The following is a 21,895-nucleotide window of genomic DNA, read 5'->3' as shown; positions in this document are numbered from 1 at the left end:
GACTTACCTGATACATAGCTGGATAGATGGATAGCGCCTCTCAGACAGTAAGTAGCATTCCACACCTGAGAATTCCATCTGAAGATCCATGTCAGTTAGACTATTTAATGTCTGGGCAACTCCATCAACATTACCACTTTATAAAGGAAGTGTAAACCCTAAATGTGTGTATAGCAAAGTTGGTGGCTTTCTATCATCTGTTCCCTGTATTCACTTCACTGAAAGCAAAGCTAAAAGTGTTTGCCTCTGCATGATACTCAATATTCTCCTTCCTTAACACACTCAGGCTTGGAATGAGAAGTCCATAACCTCATATGAAGGAGCATAATCTTCCCTGAGTTTTCATTCCCTCCACCTACCCTCTAATTGAACGCAGATACTCCATCCCTTTCCAATCACCGTTAACATTCATTTGACAACACACATCCAACTTCCTACACAGGATTTACAACTACAAACTAAGCAAGGGACATCTAGCTTCCAGCAGTGATATAAAAACAATTACAGTGATATTTAATGTTCATAACTTGCTCTATAAAGGGGGAAACTAAAAGCTAGACTAATTTTGAATTGTCTTAAAGGGTTCAGTTCAAACCAAAGCAGACAAAATGCTTCCAAGTAGCTGTCACCACAACTCTCATTACAAGGCATTTAAATCCCATGTTGTAGAATAGAAAAGGTTATGGTGATATTTAAAACATTGTTTTCTTATTGAAATAACATTCAAATACTAAATAAACAAATATACTTCATTTAAGTTAGGCTACTGTCATGAATGGCTTCTAAAATTGACTTAACTGCCTTTGCTTCCTTAACTATGTTGCCTCCTGGTTTATTAAAATGATTGTTCACAGGTGTATATGCATATGTTATAGATGTCTAGCAAAGTCTATTCAGCTTTCATCATTCAGCCTCAACAAAATGCAGCACCCCATTTCCTACTGTCACTTGACTGAGATCTGATTGCAACAGGTAGATGGAAAGGATGAGGGGAGTCGCATTACAGACCGAGGGGCTGGTGCTGGATATCTGAATAGGAAAACGCATAAATAACAGGTTTCTCAAATGGTCAAGTGCTAAGAAGAAACCTCCCACTAGATGGCTCACAGGTTCCTTGCCATATCATTGAAGGTAAATATACTTGATCCAGCCACCACAGAAATAAAAATCAGTAATGAAAAACATCACCAGAAAATAAAACTCAGGATTTGCCGTGACTGCAGTCTTCTGCAGCCATGGACACTGAAAAGAAACATTATGATGGAATTCACACAGCTGATAGTCTCAATCCATACCTAGTCCTTGAACTTGTCTTGACTTATTAAAAATAAATAAATAAATAAATAAATAAGAAAAAAAAATAAATGACATACAACTTAAGGAATACTTGACATCTAAGGTTTTTGGTCTGATTGCTACACAGAATACTTAATAGCAAGACTTTGTTTTCAGCACTTTATTTCCTTCACATTTTTTTTTCCTTCCCAGAAGCTGTATTTTATGTGAAAAGGCAGAATTAAAGGATGTAGAAAAGGACAGCATTCAAGATTTTGCCTAGCATTCCGTGCATATATATGCATGTATTCAAAAGGTCAACGTTATCTGCTTGATAAACAAAAGTATGCATGCTTATCCTGTGCACATATCCCGATTCAAAAACATTTTGAAATAGTATCATGCTTATTTAAATTTGGCCCATGTTATAATTCCTATAAAATTTATCTTCATCTCTTTAAACTGCACTTGGAAAAGCACACCATCATCAGTAACAGTGGACTACACAACATGGAAACTGAATTCTTGTGAATGTAGGGTGCCCTATGTGCAAGTCAGGCTTTTGTATTTTTCTTATATACTTTTTTTTTTTTTTTTTCTGGCATCAAAGAAAAAGGAAGCACAGCAATACTCCATTAAAAAACAAAGGCACGTAAACTCTCCCACCCCCACACTTTTTTACCATGCTATCCAAACAATGAAACCAGTGTAGATGACTTTATTATTTTACTACAAGAATATTGAAATAATATGCACTGTTCTTAATTAATGTGATTCGTTGCTATTGCTTCGTCTCTCCAGTGTGTATATGAAATGTTAAAAGCTAATAGCACCTTTGTTATTACAATCATTACCAATGTGTAAGCACACAACCCTAATATTCACAATGAACACTTTCTGCATTATTTACCATTTCTGTGAAAATACAAAATACCTAAGAAGTTACACGTTTTTTTTTCTTATAATGTTACCACTGCATGTCATGACTATGAAAATTACTATTACGAAGTACACATCCCATTTACATGTAATACATAAAACACCGCCTCCATTAGGAAATTCATTGGAAAATTAAGTTATGGAAAGCTTTATCAAGTTAATCATGTATTTTATGGGTCATCAGATATCTTTTTCAGTTTGTCATTCAAAGACCTACTATTCTTAAAATGGGATGTTGTAATTAGTACGTCATTGCCAGAAATAGCTCCTCAGACTACCAATGCTCTGCTAGGTGATGATCTTGTACTGCAAGAGCAAAACTTTAATTCTCAAATATGGTCTGTGTAAATACTCTGTTGACCTTCCACACTGAAGGACAGGAATCAATATTATCACTGACTACAACATGTAACAACAAATGAATCTTGCTAATTTAAAGAGAAAATCAATTCATACTCCCACAACTCCCCCCTCTCCCCCCCCCCCCCCCCCCAAAAAAAAAAAGTCACAACTGTTTTTCAGCCTTTTTAATTAATATTACTAAGTATTTTAGAATGCATAACTATTTATACTGGGTGGCTACTGAGAGTAAATAAAAAAAAACAAATAGAATGAAAGTCTACATTTTGTAACATACTAATAATTTTATTCTTTATTGGTAAAATTAATGTGATCTTCTTTAGATGCAGTTTTACAAGCTTTCCAGTTTCCCTAAACTAATTGATCTACTTAAAGTATCTTTAATACGTATACTCCTATTAAAAGAATTGTAAACCATTATAAGAATGTATTCCTCAAAAGCCTACTTATAATAATTTGTACCAAGAATCCACGTATGAGACGGCAGTATATGAACATGGAAGACAAAGGCCTTATGTCATCATCATATTCATGTGATTTAAAGAATTAATTGTTCAAGGAGGCCTGTCTTACAAGGTATGTTAGTATTAAAGTTTCAAGAGCATTTAATCGCTGTTAAAATACTTGCTGAAAGGACTTCTCTGAGATTTTTTATTAAAGTAAATTCAGTTTCAGTGGAATCTAAATTCCTCCCCATCATTCAACACTTTCATAAAGTCGAAGACTATTTAAATTTCATTTCATTAAAAACTCAGATAAATGTCATGCAAACTAATTTCTATGATGACACCGAAATCAATGTGTTGTTCTTTGAAGTGTTGGTCACAGGGAAAATCTCCTGTCCACTCCAAGAGCTAAGCCTACAAGGACAGCCATCATACTGCAGCATACATTGCAGTATCTACTACTACAGCTTTCTTACATGACTGTACTACAATTGCAAATTTTAAGTAGGATCTTGATTTGAGTGGGGAAACTGGACAACATAAAGGAAACAGTACATAGTTTAAACTGCAGAAAAATAAAAAAACATCAGATTTTCCAGCCTCATGAGTGAAAGCAGTTGGAGAAAGGAAAGTATCTGCCATGTGGTGGGAAGACAAAGAAAGACAAAGAAAAATCTAGGTATAGAAACACAATCTAAATGCATAATTAAGCTATTTTTATGTAATGGAAGAATAATAAGTCATGCAAATGAGGGTACAGAAATCATCAAAATGATTTAGATGCAAAACAAAAAACTTATTGCACCTATATGGGGGTGGTGGTGGTGGAAATAAGCTAAATTCCAAAACACAGAAGCACTTTCTTAAGAAACAGCAGATTTTATAGTAAACTGCAGATGTCATTACGGAAGCCTAGAATCAAATATACTATACTTCAGAAGAACGAAAAACCATTTAAAGCAACTGCAGCTCTTTCAGTTTGAAGTACAGCACGCCGTGCACAGTTTCAGATCACATTTCATAATGAAAACATTTGAAGATAGAAATAACCTGTATCTGTAAGAAAATAAATTGGGTTGATCAAAATGTATTAAGCCAGATAATGAGAAATTATTTGTTACATATGAGTAGTGAAAAATTCTGAGTGCTTCGGTGATAGAAATGAAATTAAACTTTCCAATTCAAAAGCATGGTCCAGCACTTTGGGACCAATAAGAAAATCTGCAATAAAAAGAAAGCCTTTCACTTGTGTAAAAACAACACAAAAAGGAAGGTAAATCACCATGTTTCAGCAAAATGATTACCAGCAAACAGTTTGATACAACTGGGGGAAAGTCATTTCCAGAACAGACAGGGAAATATTAGTGCCTTTGTGCAAAACATTGCTGAGATCTCAGCTGGCATACAATGTACAGTTCTGTTCACCCACATTCAGGAGCAGTTACTTTGAACTAAAATATACACACAGAAGAGTTATGAGATGAACAGGCAAATATCTGGCTTGCAAATCAAGAGTTGTTTTAGTTGATGGAACTGAAAGCTGAGAGGAAAGAAAAAACAAAACAAAACAAAACAAAACAAAACAACAACAACAAAAAAAAAAAAACAAAAAACAAAAAACCACATACTTGCTCTGTACTAATGCATCAGGAAACTAAACACTAGGAAGAAAAAATATTTAAAAATATATATATAATTAAATGAATTATTAATGTACTATAACATGACAGGATATAAAAACACTCACGCTGGAAAATAAAAGAATGTTTCTAACCATTACAGGAGTAATATTATGAAATTATCTGCCCTTAGGAACAGCACAAGTGAAACAAAATTTAATATTTATTTTAATGAGTATATCAAGTTATAAAATAAATTACACACCACTGGAGAATCTTCAAACTGCACTGCTGTAAATTCATTGTACCCAGCAAAAAATTATCTTGTGCAGAGCACAGCCTGGTTAGAACATCTAAAAAAACTTGATGAAAACTTGAAAGAGAAGATCAAGGACTAATATATTCCTTTCATCAGACACAATTTGTTCTTATCAACAGGAAAGGGAAATTATACTATACAAGAATGCATTTTCTTTGTAATAAATATTATGAAATAATAATTTGAAAATAAGCTGAGTAATACACAAAACAAAGTTTCTGAAGCACTACAGTATTTTGGTCAACAGGCTTGCTGAGCTGGATGCAGCAGGATGTGGGGTAATGTGGACAAAGAAATAATTTTTCCTAGATAATAATAAAGTAAGATGCCTGGAGGAGAAAAAAAAAAAGAAAGAAAAAAAAAGGAAGTGTTCATTAGTTTATTCTTTATTTTCAAGTGAGTTTCTGGAATGGCCTAAATTAATTCTTTTGTGTGTTGCACAGATTTAAGGACTCTGAAAACCAAGAAAACAACTGAAAATGAACCTCTTGAACCCTCTATACCTCAAAGAAAGTACAACCATTTTTTCACTAATATACTTTTGGATGTAAATGAAAGTCTGTCCATCATCTCAGTACTTCAGTGAAGGGCCTTTTTCTTCTGTCAAACCAATAAAAAACAAACCAATATTCTCTAATTGTATCTCCTTCAAGGATTCATGACATGTCAGTTCTATAGTCTCTGCCTTTTCATGTAGAGATTACAGTTGATGACAGAAGTCACATATGATTTCACAACTGAGATTCTTTAGTCTCCATCACCTCTTGAACGCTTCTATGGAGCTAGTCAAAATTTAACAGTGAAATATGTTCTGTGTAATTCTTCTGTATCTCAAACAATAAAAAAGAAAGTTGAAGTATGATTCATAATTGTTAACCTCTATTTTCACTTAAAAAAAAAAAGTCTCTTATTTTCTCCCTGATTTTAGAGTTTTCTTGTGTATTTTTAGAAGCTTGAATAATATCTTGAGTCTAAAGACAGATCGAGGTTCACAGACTGCCATATGCTTTTCGTCTTTTTTAATAACTTTTTGTAACATGATTATCAACTTCAAAAGTTAAAGAACTATTTCAAAGTACTCATAAACCTAGAAGCACTAGACTGTGTTGAAGATCTTCAGAAAAGACAAGAATACTAATCTTCAGGCCAATTTTCTTTGCCTCCCAAAAGACAACACTTTTTCATAAGAAATGACTCAAGGGAAGAATGTCAGCTCTTCTAATGTTTTCTTCTGGCCTTTCACTATGAAAAGGACTTCTTTATAAAACAGTATGGATTATTATACTTCCATCATTTTTTCCATGACTAACTTTCCATTCCAGAGCTCTTGCCTCCTGCTTACTCTGCTCAGTGAAAGCTAAGTAACAATTCTTTCTAATGGAGCAATTCTGCTTGCTTTTCATTTGACAAAGGAACAATTCTTAAGGGCTACCAAAACAGAACAAAAGAGATTGGTCTGTCCATCTCACACTGTTGGTTTGAACATACATAAATATAAAAAGTTTTTAAATAAAACTATTGTAGGCAGAGAGAAAGTAAATTAGTCTCATATTGCTCTGCACATCACTTCTTTTTGAGATGCCTTCTGACCTCACAGACTATTTCCAATTCATCCTTTAAAGTGATAGTGGTAGAATGACTGATTTCATTTTTTACCAGTTTTATACATATTTTTGATGAACGATGGGCAAGCAGCAAAAAGATGACTGAAGTTTAAAAGGAATTAGCTTTGTGCCATTTTTGTTTCCTTTTGGTATTCATTTTCAATAAGCTTCCAAGCACACAGAAATCATGGAAATGTTCTGCTGAATGTTAAGCTTGCATACTTACACAGCTGTACTTCGTTTCTTTCTTCCACTGCTGTAGTCCATAAAAATTCAGCATGAAACACTTAGGAAGTTAACACACACACACATTGCCTTAAAATTAATTTCTGCAGTGTTAGGTGTGCAGCAGTCTGTCTTCTTGGGTTAGTGACTTTTTTCCCCTCTCAAAGTTCAATCATGTATCTTGGTTAATACAGACATGAACTGCCTTTACAGCAGCTGCTCAGAAATCACCGAAGGTAAAAATACTTGGTGATTGTAGATAATGTCAATAGTACATACCGGAGAGATGAAATTCCACTGACCCACCATTTTGCGCTCCATCAAGTAGTATCTTCTGTCTGACAACTGTAGAGATGATGCACGTGTACACGACCAACTGAAATGATCCTTGGATCTTTCAAGCCATGCTTTGCAGTCCTGTTCATGTTGTAACCATTACAATCCACCTCTGATTTGAGAAAAACATGTACTTCTGGAAAAGCACAGCCACACACAATTTCTTCAATGTTTTGCCCGTTACTTCAGGCTGTAGACCCAGGAGAAAATGCAACCACAATGAACTACATATCTTTATTTAGGTTTTCAGTTGCACTAAGAACTCTAAAAGTACTATTTGCAAGACAGAGCCACTAGTAAATAGCAGAAGTGACAAATATCCCTCCTCAGTAAAAGAACTCTGAAGACTTGGATTGTACTTGCAGTCCTGCTAGTAGCAACTGTTCTAGCATTTACAAATATAGAAAGAGTTAAGAGACCTAACTCTCAGATCTCTAACTGATCTGCCATTGAAGAAAATTTGTGCCTATAACATTATTATTATAAAGTAATATTTTCCTGCTGATTTTTACTGTCATTACCACCCACCCCCACACATCCTTTTTTTTTTTTCCCCCCTCCTTTTAATACTCCCAAAACCATTACTTCTGTGTGGTATTTTCTACACAGGATGTACAAAGCTTCTGTTTCTTGTCTTAAAGCAGCAGCAAGAACACTGGACTACAATTCCTGTTCATCCCTTTTTATCAGTTCTGATTCTTGATTCAGTGCCAACTGATGCTCTCCAACTAGTGTATGGTCATTAACTGTAAAGTTAGTCAGTATGTACCTCAAAAAACATAAAGTGTCAAGGCAATGCAAATGTCTTTGGTCATGAGTGCCAAGGCTATTATCTCTGAGTCAAATGATATGGACTAGCTTATATGCATACTACCATACTGTCTGTAGGTTGTGGTGACCCACTATTTCCTCCACCCATGTTTTTCTAACCTACACCTGGATTACTCTGTTCACCCCACATTGTAGCCGCTGGTACCAGACATGTCCACTGCAGACATGAACCAACATGTATTTAATGTAGGTGACTAGAATCCTGACACAAAAAAGCTAATGTGACAACCCTGACTTGCCCAGGCTAATGTAACATCTCAAAAAGTTTATGTTATTTAAGCATTCACAGAAGCTGAACAAAGATTTGAACTCAACTCTTTCACTTACATCATATACATATATTCAGTTATTCAAAACAGGAGTTTTCAGCTAAGTTTAAACATTTAGATTATTGCTAAGAACTCCTGTTTGGAAAATAAGAAAAAAATATATCCTTGTGGTGAATCATTCCATCTTAAAAACAGCAGGTAACACAAATGAAGCCCTTTACTCTTCAGAAATACCTTCTTCACAGAGAAGAACAGAAAAATACCATGGTCTAGAACAATAACTTCCACCAAATCAGAATTGGATAAAATAAATTCATTTTCTCTTTCTCTCTGTAGGAAGAAGTCATGACGGAGGAATAGGGAAGAACAATCACTAAATGCCCGCAACACATTTTAAAGAAGACAGAATATTGTTTGGATTCATCTAACATCAAATACTTCTCCAACAAATCACTCATGATTCATTCAGAAAATAAAAATGCTTGCCAATGAAACTCTGAAAGTCAGAACAACAAATGTATTCATAGATATTGTAATCATTCTGTAGATATTCCAGGAAAAAAAAAAAAAAAGGTTGAAGACAATGTCGGCAATTATTTCTTCTTTTCTTTTAGCAGCTGCTGAATTTCACCTTACACACCTGACAACAGGTAGCACATAGCAGGTTACTGTTATCCAGTAACAGATCTTCCTTTCTCATTTCTGGCATACTTCACACTACTCATCTAACCCACCTGCTGCAAGGCATATATGCACACTGCCTTTAGCTGCTCACAAAATTGAGCTGAGGTGCTGCCCTGTGTGATATTCAAGTTTTTATCTTTCCATAAAATTTGTCTGTGAACATGGAAAGCAACCCAAAACGGTGTGTTTTTTCTGTACTGCTTCACATCCATGGGTACTGGATTCTGTCCAATCTTCATCAAAAACTGAAAATCTCTGAAGAGAGTCAGAGTGAATTAAAATGAACAACTCCTGTGTAGTAAGCATCTCTGCATAGCTCATGTAACCTCCTTTATATTTGAGTTAACTTAAATTTAAAGTCAACATGTAGTTACATGCTGTTCCATCTGCAAGTACTTGTAACAATTTTGGGTGCATAAAAACCAAAGTCAAATGCATAACCTTCAGAAAACTGAGCAAGCAATTTTAAAGAATGTTTTCTTCTCCTTTCAGTATTTTAAATTGTTCTTGTTAAGCAAATCATTAAAACAGGTAATTAATTCACATTAAGAAAACTATAATATTCAAAGGTATCAATGGTTAAATGTTTTTTCTACAGTAATAGCTTCATCATTAACCATTATAACTATTTTCCTCATCAGCTCACATATTTCAGTGGGACTCCAGCATGTCAGAGGTGCCCTGATACAGAAAAAAATAACAAAACACCACCACCACCACCAACAAAACCCACTATGGCCTCATGTTCACATAAAGTAACTCTTGTGCCTGCATTTACTGACTCAAAATTTTTCAAGCTAGAAATCAGGCATAGATGTTTATTTGTTCTCCAAAATGACACTTAGTTCACAATAAAATTACTTAGTTCACAATTAAACTTACTAAACAGCAAACCCTGATGAGGAAAGCATTATAAGGCAGTGCTAGGCACACTGACACTCTCTTCTCTTTGTCTTCCTACTTTCTCATCGATAGTAATGCTAGTAAGGGGTCACCTCTTCAGCTCTATTCTTAAGAGACGACAATAATAACCAATCTTCTTTCTCTCTGCCCTTCTATATATATCATCACATGCAACATCATCTTGCCAACCTATTGGTCCCACTGGCTGAAAAAGAAAGTGGTTTAATGCTAGCAAGAATCAAATAAAAGGTGGTACCTTTTTAATGTTTTCTTATGGTATCACAAAAGAATCAGAAGCGTTTTCTCCTGCTCAGACTGAAAAGCAGATCACATTGTTGAAGAGCCAGAAACCTAAGTTCTTCCTTGAATACAAAGTACCAGACAATTAATCTTCCTCATCTTGATTCTCTTTCTTCTTCCCAAATCCACCTTTACCAAAACAGCTCAGTTGTCTGGCATTAAATGTGCTTCTTCAAAACCTCTCAAGTTTTGAATGTGCTGTTTACTTTAGCATTAAACTACATAATTCATGAACTCCTCTACTTACCCAGTTGCCCAATGGAAGGATCTCTTGTTCACTTGTGTGAATTACTGTCACAAAACATGTTTTTGCAAGGCAAGGCAAATTCTATTTACTGTTCTTACAGTATACAATAACCTCTACTTTTATGCTGAGAAATGAGGGCTCTATTAGTGATGATTTAGATACAATATACATTCCACCGAAAACAATCTTGAAAAGAATATCAACTCTTGAAGAGAAAGCAGACTAACTGGAGAAACAAAGCAAACAAACTTAATTTGTGACAGACAGTCCATTTAGCTTGGTGCTAGAAAAATGCTCATTTCCAGCTGTTCAAAGAATTTGAGTCCTAATTTCAGGTCACATCCACTCCAATCCATTTACTGCAGAGAAATACTGTGAGTGAAATTTTAGTCTTGTCTGTGCTAGAGACTGCTTTCACATCACCTTTAGCAGACAGTTTGATTCTTGAAACCTGAGTTTTAGGTCTCCTAGAAAGAATTTATGACAAATTTTATTTCTTGAAAAATAGCTGTGCAAGCTTAAGTAATTTAGAGCAAACAGTAGATAGAACCATTGGGCTAAGCAGTGGCATTACACATAGTACATCGAATTGTTTGTGATAGAAATTGCTGAGAAGGAATTTTCAGAGGTCATTATAACCTTGTTTGTGCAGAGCAAAAGCTAACTGAACAAAAGGTGAAGAACACGTCCTCACAAAGCCTTCACTTATTTTTACAAAAGTAAGTTTTTTATGCTCAGGTAACCACTGGAAACACTATTTGTGTTAAAGTGTAATTAGGAAGATGCACATGAGTTTAAACCTTCTAATTCTAAGTAACCATCACAGATAGCATCTCAACCAACATTAACAAATTAGTAGAACAAAAACTACGTACCACTCTATACACATTTTTTTTAAAAAACGAAAACAACAAAAAGAGCCTGAAACTCTCTAAAGAGAAACTAATCAAAATAACTGATCTACTGTTAATTCACATTCAGTCCCCAGTATAGCCACAATCTAAAAACTTTATGCTCTCAAAAACAGAAAAATATTTGTGTGCTTCTCAACACTTAGCACCAAAACCCAAACTTCATTTTTACTAGCTTACACACCCGACATTAGTTTCAGTTCAGAACAGCAGAAATGCAATCAGCACCATGTCTTCTTACAGGACTCATTAAAATCAGAAAAAAATGCTTGTCCACAGTTGAAACAAGTACGGTTCCTATTTGGTATGCTACCAGTCAAGTAAGTGTCACAAAGTCTAGTGAAAACCACAATCCAACAGTTACTACTCTATACAGTACACAAGAAAAAAAAAAAAAAAAGTGAGAAACTATTTCACTTTGCTTCCATGGCAAACTCTATTTGAAATGTAAATATAGTATTTCCACCTGTTTTAAAATACATGTTGTTTAAGCCTAACACTCTTACCATCCACAGAAAAATTAATTAAAAAAACAAAACAAAACAAAAAAGTTCTTCATACTTGTAGCACTTCAGACCCACTTCCATTTTAGAGTGCACAGACACTGCAAATAAGTCACAGTGCTTTTCTCAGCAGCCTTAAGTGTCTGCTCTGATGGATTTCACCATGGTAGCTGGTATTTTAAGGGCAGCTTGAAACTCACACATTGGCAGTCTTAAATTTTAAAAACTGAAACACACTGAAGTACAAGGTAAGGACTGACAGACTTCCAAACACATAACTGTAATGCAAATACAATAACTGTTTTCAAAAGCAGGAATGGATTTACCACAGCTGCCAACAGGATTGTAACCCATTCCTCATTAGTAAGTTTGAAAAATCATGTGAAATACTAAAGCATGATTGTGCACCTTCCCATGTTCCTATATACTGCATGACTATCTAAAATATAGCACAACTATCAGTCTTGTTTAAAATTGTTAACTACTGTCTTACAGCCTAGATGAATGATGTCAACTCCCTTCTATGATCAGATCTTGTTTTTTTTCTTTACAGTGGAATATTTTGTAGGTAATTCCTTGCAGTCACTTTTACTTTGCATTGTTTATAACATGGCCCTTATATTTATATATAGATAATAACATGCTATTGTAATGAGTAAACTAAAACACATATATCTGCAAGTTAGGCTGCACATATCACATTTTTATAGCAACCTTTTAATAAAGCCCAGGGAGAAAACATTTAAAGAGTGGAGACCTAGTCACAACAAAACAGAAATCTAAAAAGTAGAAATTCTTACCCTAAAAAACTCTTTAGTGGAGCCAGAATCTAATGTTCCATAAGCAATTTCAGTTTGCTTGGAAAGATCCTCTGCACTTTCAATGGGTGACACCATCCTCTCAACCGTCAGGAAGGCAGCTAAGTTAGCCGTGTAGGATGAGATTATGATGAGGGTAAAGAACCACCACACACCTCCAACAATGCGCCCAGACAGGGATCTAATAACAAGTATGAAATGGATTTGTAAGGTGAAATGAAAGTCCTAAAAAGGAACACATGTTATCAGTTTTATGCAAATGATGCATTATACTATAGGGAGGCATTTCAAGCTATCTTATAGTGCAGATCTGCATACTAATCAGATGGGAAATCAATGCATACTCCATCCACTACATCTGGATTTTTGCCGAAATCAGGACTCCAGCATTTACTTTAGGGAGAATTTAGTGATCCAGCTCTTCAGTGTCCTGAACTCTGAAATTAAACCGCTCATCTCAGTGTGCTATATTAACACATTAGCTTGTTATTCTCGCTAAAGTGAATTTATGTGACACGAAGAGAATAATACAAAAATAGTGAAACAGAGCTTTCAGATAAATCATTATGTACTTAAAAATTTAGTCTCTTTAGCTTTCTTGTTTTCATAAGACATTCAGACAAAGACTGATTTTCACAAAACAATGTCTTATGCTGCTGTGGACAACCTATACTGAGAAATAAATAGCATTATTTGCAATAAAAACTGGCCCAGGGAATATCCATAAACTAAAAAGTGCACACGACTTTTGAAATATACAAGCATTTAACAAACTGACGACTGGACATGAAACAAGCAAACTGATAATAAAGAAAAATGGTAAAGAAAGTATATTTTTATATAATATGATGTTTCTAACTGCAGCAGGTGGGCTCTTATGGATCTTTGTTTTGCATCTCCTGCTCAAGAAGAAAGAAGAGAAGAGAACTCAAGAAAATATATAAAACAGTATATAACTAGAGAAATTCACTGATTGTCAATACTGGAAAGCTGATAGAATTATTGATACTGCCATCTTTGTCAAACTTACCATTTTTGAATCATCTTTTAAAGTTTGAATTACTCACTACTTTGTTTCCAAACAAGACATTATAGGAAGGAGTACATAATCTTTGGAGAGGTACTTAAGTATTTGGCAGAAATGTACATGTAGTTAAAAGTCTAGCATTGCAGTAGCTTAGGTATGTACTGATGTGTCTCCTCTACCTATCAAGTAAACAAATCAAAAATCATTTACCCAGCTTACAGTATTGTGAATGAGATGTCAGAGTTCTTCTGATACTATACATACAACAAGATATAGAGTATAGGTCTAATTATCTATATGCATTTTAAAAGTATGCTTTAATTTTAAACACAGTAGTTGTGTAAAGCTGATTTATTGAACTGGGAACAAAAGTAAATGGAACCAATTCTGGACAAGTCATTTTCACTAACTGTCATTGTAAAATATTTCTGTGGTAATTCAGACATGAAAAGATTTATTCCATGTCACTATAGACTCAGTAAGTCACTCCACTACATGAAAATCAAGTTAGATGTGGGTCCAGAATATGTTATTAAAGAGGACTATAGAAAAGACATTATTTCAAGTGCTTTCTAGATTGTAATGTGTTCTGTAAACATGTTTTCTGTCACCTTTGGAAAAAAAATCATTTTGACATGCATGTAAACTGAAAATATAAATTTCTACAATTCAAAGACTGAATTATATGATACATATACATTTGCAAGGTAAAATCTATGATTGTGCATTTAATAGCTGCTAATTTTATGGTACTTTTTATTGTATTGATATCTACTATAAATGATAATTCATCATCTTCAAAAACCCATGATCTGTAATCAAACAAAACTACTACTGACCTTGTAAAACAAGAATAAGCTCAATACCAATCTAGATATTATGCTCCCACATAACATTTTTAAGTAAATTTTTTCGTGGTGCCTTTAGTATTCAGAAATTTCTGATAAGGTCTGTCCCAGTTAAATAAACCATTTCTTTTTTTGTGTGTATTTTGAAAAAAATACAAAGTTGTACAATTATACGCTAGCATGAACCCACACTTGTATAAATACCTCACACATCAGATAATTAAATACTAAACTAAATTTTTCATGCATAATTACCTTGATTTGTTCACCATGTTTTGCACTTAGAAAGGTATTATGTATTAGTACTGAGAGCACAATCCCATATAAAAATATCAGGAAAACTTTGCTGTATATTACCATTGTCTCCTCTGTGCTATCCATAATGGCAACGTTGGGATTTTTTTTTTGCAGACCAGTTTCCAGATGGTCCTGTCTTACTCAGCATCACTTCTATTTCAGAGTCAGGAAGCCCTAGCTTCTTGGTAGTTCTACAATTCTTACACCCTTATTAGGGAAATGATAGAACTACAAATATTTTGCTAATGTTTGAAGAGATTCCTAACCACATTTACTGAAATTCATTTGCAAAGAGTTCAGATTCCCTAGGGAGGGTTTTGGTGCAAGAACAAAAATAACTAAGGTGTTTGCATCCCTTTTATATTTTCATAATAAACTGAGATAATATACAAACTAAATGCTTTCCTCAAAATGTGTTTGTAATGAAATAAAGTGTTAAACACTTCACTGACAATAAATCTGCCGCTTGAATCTCCAAAATAATTTCAGTTTCATGCACCTTTTATGATGGTCATTTACTATCATTATTCTTGCAACACCTTTTAAATGTTATCAAACAATGCACAACAACTGTCATGCTTTAATAGTCAGTAAAATGAAAAAAAAAATTGTAATTCAACTATGGCCTTGCTTCAATAAAAATAATTTTGCAGCTAATAGAGGACTTTGCAGACAACTAAACTTGTAAAGTATATAATCAATACAAAAACCCAAAGGACTGAAATTAATACAGCTTCTCATGACCTGAAACAATTTGATCCCTCTTCACCATCTAATTTCTTGCATACAGTTCTTAATGTATTACGTGCCAAAGCTATCACATCTTTCACCATAACCGCAGCCATCTTTCACTGTGCGAGTTACATAGAATCGCTGAAGTTCTCTCACACAGTAAGTGTTCTGCTATGTCTACAGCAGCACATCTTGAAAATCTGTCATTGCCCTTCAGGATACAAGACTTGGATATAAGATGCTCCTTCCATCTGATTTATTTGCACAACAGCCACAAGACTCTGGAAATTGAACTATGTCCTGTCTTAATTTAGGACATTGAGAAGAAAGTTAACTTGCTTGGTATAGTTAGGAAGGTCTTTTGATTTTATTTCCTTAAATTCAGTTGCCCTATTTCACTTCTTACTACAGTTCCTTCAAGCAGCAAGTAGTTATTTATCTACCTACTTATCACTTTGCTGAATCAAGGCTAGAACCACTTGCGCACAAGGGAAATAGAATATTTAATGAGCTGCAAAGGAATTAACTTAAGTGTTTCAGAGTTGTTCCTAATAAGGTAGGTTAAAATCCATGAGGAATTAAGCATTTATAAACTGGAGCTTCAAATTCATTTTAGCAACTTCCTTTGTGACTTACATAAAAGTAGGCCATAGAAAAACAACATTTTGCAACTATTCACAATGAATTAGAGTCATCACATGGCTTCTATTTCAGTTTAAGGCTCTCCTATAGAAAAAACAATGGATTAATAACTGTGTTATGATATGTAGTGAGTTTTAGTGGTAAAGTGATGCCTGTGTAGTTCATGGCTAGTACATTACCCTTTTTTCCCATTACAGTTGCTGTGAACCAAATGCAATGTCAACTGTAAAATGGGAATATGCAGCAAAAACACGGTACCCCTCCAAGACGGCATGGAATGATTTGAACCTTATGCATTTTACAGTCTCTACATGGTGTATACAACTTCACTTGGCAAATACATGATCGACATTAAGACAGTATCGATCAAACACATCATTACCTTTTGTCAGAGAGAACTGTCTTTATTTCAAGGACTTTTGTGATTTTGGTATGGAAGAAATAAATTATAGCAATGATTTCTTTCCGAGTGAAAATATATGCACCATGAACCTCCTCTGGCTGAGACCAAAAACGCACAAAGTTGAAATGGGCGAGTAACCAACCTTGGCGAAATATCGCATCCTTGCTGCATAAAGGCACCCAGGGAAAACCAGAGACTATTAAATATCCCAAATTCATTAGTTGATTCATTAGTTTGCGTTTCTCTTCCATCTTCAAATTCCTCAGTGTGCCACTCGTATGGGCTAAATCTGCTGACCAGGAATAAAACTACACTGACCCCAATGTAGGCAAAAACAATGCACATCCAGATTTCATACGCTAATGGATCAAGAAATGAAAACACTCCTGGCTTGGATTTCTGAGGCTTCTTGATCATTATGGATATCCCCAGACTCATAAATGGCTTTGAGAAGTCAATCACCTCTTCTCTCACCAATGTTATAGTTAATGGAGCGATTGCAATATCGGCTTTCTGTAAAGGAAAAAAAAAAAAAAAAGCAAATAATAGATAATAGATAATATAACGATCAGAGCAAAGAACAGTTTAGTTTGTATTGCATTTCATAAATGCAAAACAGGACAGAAGACACAGTAGCAACATCCTTTTCATTAAAAATGTCCAATGGAGAATTTCAGAAATTTTTAGTTGAAATTCTTCTTACTGAAATACATATGGTTGACATATTCCAAGCTTCCTTATTTACACATGCCTTTATATGACATTTAAAAATGTTAGTAAAATCCATTGCCTGGTCAGGAGGATGAAATATGCACTCATTTCCCTTCCAACTTCATTTGCATATAAAATCTAAATCCATGCCTTACATTTAACATTTTTTGATACCAAGACAAGCTTTTAATTCTCCATCAAAGGAATTACATATTTTTCAACTACTCTGTAGAGAAAACTAACCCAAATCCCATATTCATCCATCAGTAATTTAAATGGCTTTATTATAAAATATGTTCTTACCCCATAAACAAGTTCTCCAACCATCCCATTCCATATTTTTGTGTCTGCATCCCTGGCCCCATACTTGCCATCCCCAACAATTGTGAGCTTATACTTGAATCCACAATGCTTGGCAATTTCTGTAGCTAGGTCCACACAATAGCCCTCATATCGATCATTTCCTTCAAGCATTTCATGATTTTTCTTCATCATAACATATGGGGACTCCTGCACAGAAATATCTTGCTTTAGCTACTTTGTAAAGAGACCAATTGCATCAGTTGTACATTTCACAGATTAATAAATTTCCTTTTAGATATAAGAAAAAAGACAAGATAGCATCTGACTCATATGTGCTACATATGATTATATCAGCTGTTAATTATTAATGTAACATGTCCTGTAAAACATTTAAAAGCTACATTCTCTGCAGTCATATACAAATAACAATACTTACAGGCATAGTGATTCCCAGCAGTATGTTAATAATGGTCATGAATGTTAACAGGAGTTATGCATTCAGAGAAGAGAGAATAATTTCCAAAACCTGTTTCTTTCTCTCTTACAGTTTGGATGGAAGAAGGCAAAGACATTTAGTTGTTTTTGTTGTTGACTTAATACAAAATTTCTTCCTATTTCACAACTACATACATTCCTGGGAAAACACTTCAGGCTTTCCAAGATAATTCAATATCTTTATTGAATTATTTCACATGAAAACAGTTAACTACAAATATGCAGTGGAGTTCTATCATCAGCAAAACTATTTATGGCTCATACATCATATTAAAGGAATCTATCTCACTCTTTGCTCAACTGTTACCCAACTGATTCTTGCATCCAGTGATGTTTCTATGCTACTCTGTGACTTAACCAAACCAATAAAGAAGCTTTGCAATTAACAGAAAAATGCTGCTATATAGCAGTTCATAATGTTATTTTCTAAACAACTACAACATAACTTTTAATGTTTTATCTTACACTTTAGCAGTCCGCAGTTCTGGATACTACAATTCTGAAGTTTGAAAAACAGTCTCTTCTCTGCTTGGAAAATCCATTCTCCAGTAAGCACAGCAACCAGTTAAAAATCAACACTATGGCTCTGCCATTTAGACAAAGTGCTCTTCTTTGAAAGTAGGTATTTCATTCCCATTTTCTAGCCTAAAAATTTTAACTTTCTATGATGTTCATTTCCTTGTCAATGACTGTCTGCTACAGAAGAAAACCACATACTGAACCAAATATCCTTAATTTCCAATTTTTATTTATGCAACATAATGAGTAACATGTCAAAATCTCAAAAAATAAAGAGACTATTTATATTTAAACTAATATAATCAGAAAAAACAAATCACTGTAGGACTGACTGTTTTTGGACAAAATATGAGGTTAATTACCAAAATAGTGGTGACAATAATAGTCTTATTCTCTAGTCCTGAAGATTCATTTCCAAGAGGGCCATCAAGCGGATTCACAACCATTTTGTCCACTTCACTCCAATATCCAATCTAAAGATTACATGGATAGGATGCACAGACACCAGTGAATATGAACTTTCACAGAAAATGTAAAACATATTACTACTATGCCCATGATTTATGCCCATAGAGAACTATTTTAGCTATAGATCTATCAGTGTAAATATTTCTACTTATAGTTACTATAACAAATATTAACGAGAATGAAGTCATGACATTTTTTCACATTAATTTGTCTAATATAAGTATACCATTTTCATTCAAATATTAACAAGTTTTAGTAGTAATATCACCAACTGTAGGGTTGAACACATTATGAAATACTCCATATTAGGAAGACATGATAAACTGGCTTTTCCTGAAAGGCTTGGAATTAGACCAGGAAGATAATCACGTTTAAAGAAACATCACTGAAAAGCTGTATTTGAAAAGCTGTATTCTGCATTTGTCATTCAGAAGTGTATCTCTTCTGTTAGCAATTACTGGCTAACATTCAGCATTTCAGATGAAAAAGCAAAAAGTTTAATACACAAAACTGAAAACAAAATATTCCCACATATTACTTACCTAAAAACTCCTATTTATTAGAAATAAGTAATACATATCTTTACTTTGTTCTGCAAGACCAACATAGAATATATCTTTAAATAAACATTATGACAAGTCATGCTTTAACTCATCCACAGTGTTTCATTACCTACCTCAGCCATTGCTTAGCATGATAAAACCAGTACAGACACTGTAAGACAACTCAAATTACCTTCCGAGGACCAGTACTTTTGAGTTCCATGACGTTTATCGTAAAATTGATTCTTTTTCCATTCTGATCAAACTTTATATTCCCTGTTAGACCTTCCACCTGAACCTATATAGGTGAAGATGAAAGTGGTAACAGAATTAATTTTGTTCCTTTTTAGAAAATGTATTTTGTTTTCATAAATAATTACTTATTTTTCAGACACATTCAGTTTAGACCCTTTTCCATACCCAACATATCTTAGTAAAGGGACACGTTCCTGAGGAGTTAACTTCCACATTATTCCCAGCAAGATCAAGGCAGGTTAGGAGACTGGAAGGTTGCTTTCAGGCATTTATAGAAGATTTCACACACACACTCATCCCAGCATTCATTCTAGAGAAGCTACCTGTTTCAATGCCCTTTCTATTTCTACACCATGACCCCAGGGTACAGCTGGATTTGCAAGACAATCTCCAGCATTTCCTCTTCTGGAGATCTCAATCCTCTGTTTACGCAAATTACGGAAAGCTTCTGTCATCACTTGAACAGCATCATAGGTCAGAGCAGATGTATACTGAAAAGGAATGAAAATAGTTCATTAACAAACAGCTTCAGTTTCAGCAGATCTTCCAACCCTCTCAATCCATTAAACACAATAATACATTAAAAATAAAGACAAAAGTAAAACTTCCTTGAAATCAGATCAGTTGGGTCTGATTCAGGTTGGGGACAGTACTAGTAAGTCTAAACTGAAGACTTACAGCTGTTTTCATGGTGTGAATTCTACTCCTTTCTCATTACAACTGTGTAACACTTCTGTGTGCAGACACAGCTAATGTCCACAGAGGTTAAGGGGGGGGGAAAAAATCCACTATTTAACTTGAGTTAGCCTACAGAAATAAGATATTGTTCCTTTGATTATACCCTTCACGGAGGTGCATTTATATACAGATCTGCAGACCACACCTCCTCCCACATATATACCCACAAAACCAAACAATATATATTTGCATATATATGTTCTTATCTATTAAATATAGAAACTCAAGAGTAGCTGTTTTCTAGTATGCAATACCTTGGGCAACAACTTGAAAAAAAAGGTTTTGGGATGAGATGCCTGGAGGAAGTGATGCCTCTCAAAGAACTATAGGAGAGGAAAACCCCCACATTCCTTATCTGATATAAGGAGCTTTATATTTTACAACTTCTGAGATATCAGAGAAGAATCCAGTGATCATATGCATCGCAAGCTGGGACCCAACAGTCCAAAGCATTTATATTCATTTACTGGAAAATGTTACATCTTAACTAACTGAACAAAAACCACATGTGCATACACACTGAGGACTTTGTTGGATGGGCTTTATGAGTCCAGAACATTACAATTACACCAAATTTAAGACCCATTTTTGGAAATATGGGCCAGAATATAACTACTTACAGCCTTATGAATGAATGCAATGGTCCCTATGAAGGCTATTAGATGCTGAAAATATATAAACTGTAAAGCAGTGAGAAATGATATATTGGCTTTTTGCTTCAATGGTTCAAACTTTAATAAGAATTTTAATTAGCTAGCTCAAGTCATGCAGAAGGCTCTTGTAATTGTAACCAAGGCAGTCTTTTGAATTGAGGTCATTTTTGTATGCAACTATTAGACCTTGGAAAGTAAGAAAAGAAAGGTGGAACTCTTTTTTTTTTTTTTTTTTTTTCAGATGTACAAGCTTACTGGATGATTAATGTGAATTTTCTCAAGAAAGTCCTCACAGTGACTTGTATCGAAATAATTAAAGAGATCAGAACAACCGAAAAATGAAGGGAAAGTCTGACTGAAGCTGACATGACTTTCTGCTACTGAAGTAGCAGTGATTAAGTAGGGTCATAGATGAGGAGATGAGGACAGAATAACAGAGAGAAGATAAAGGACTGAGTCATTTTGGGTGACTGGTTAACCACAGTACTTCAAATGTGTTTATTTGTAGTACACAAATTTGTTGTACTGCATTGTTACATTTTGAGAAACTTTGTATACAGCACTGCAATAAACCATCAAAATATACGTTGAGTAGCAGAGGAAATAAGACCTTGAAACTGAGAAGTTGTAGTGCTATCTAATTCAGTTATGTCTCATTTGATCCCTGGTTTAT

The 21,895-nt window shown here is 34.4% G+C and overlaps 1 protein-coding gene across 9 annotated transcripts in view; it reads right to left on the bottom strand.

Annotated features, from left to right (window-relative positions):
• Positions 1-21,895, bottom strand: part of GRIA2 (glutamate ionotropic receptor AMPA type subunit 2) — a 90,422-nt gene that overhangs the window by 6,352 nt on the left and 62,175 nt on the right. For 5 of the 9 annotated variants that reach the window (XM_068681074.1, XM_068681067.1, XM_068681065.1 and 2 more), the window contains exons 7-12: positions 20,155-20,322; positions 19,770-19,874; positions 18,929-19,039; positions 17,553-17,759; positions 16,681-17,051; positions 12,572-12,770 (exon numbers count right to left, since the gene is read on the bottom strand). In XM_068681074.1, the coding sequence (XP_068537175.1) occupies positions 12,572-12,770; positions 16,681-17,051; positions 17,553-17,759; positions 18,929-19,039; positions 19,770-19,874; positions 20,155-20,322 (1,161 nt within the window). The other 4 variants (XM_068681070.1, XM_068681071.1, XM_068681072.1 and 1 more) reach the window with 4 other exon arrangements.

The sequence above is a fragment of the Anas acuta genome, chromosome 4 (assembly GCF_963932015.1).
Source record: "Anas acuta chromosome 4, bAnaAcu1.1, whole genome shotgun sequence".
NCBI lineage: Eukaryota > Metazoa > Chordata > Aves > Anseriformes > Anatidae > Anas > Anas acuta.
This window is presented reverse-complemented; position numbering and strand designations above follow the sequence as displayed.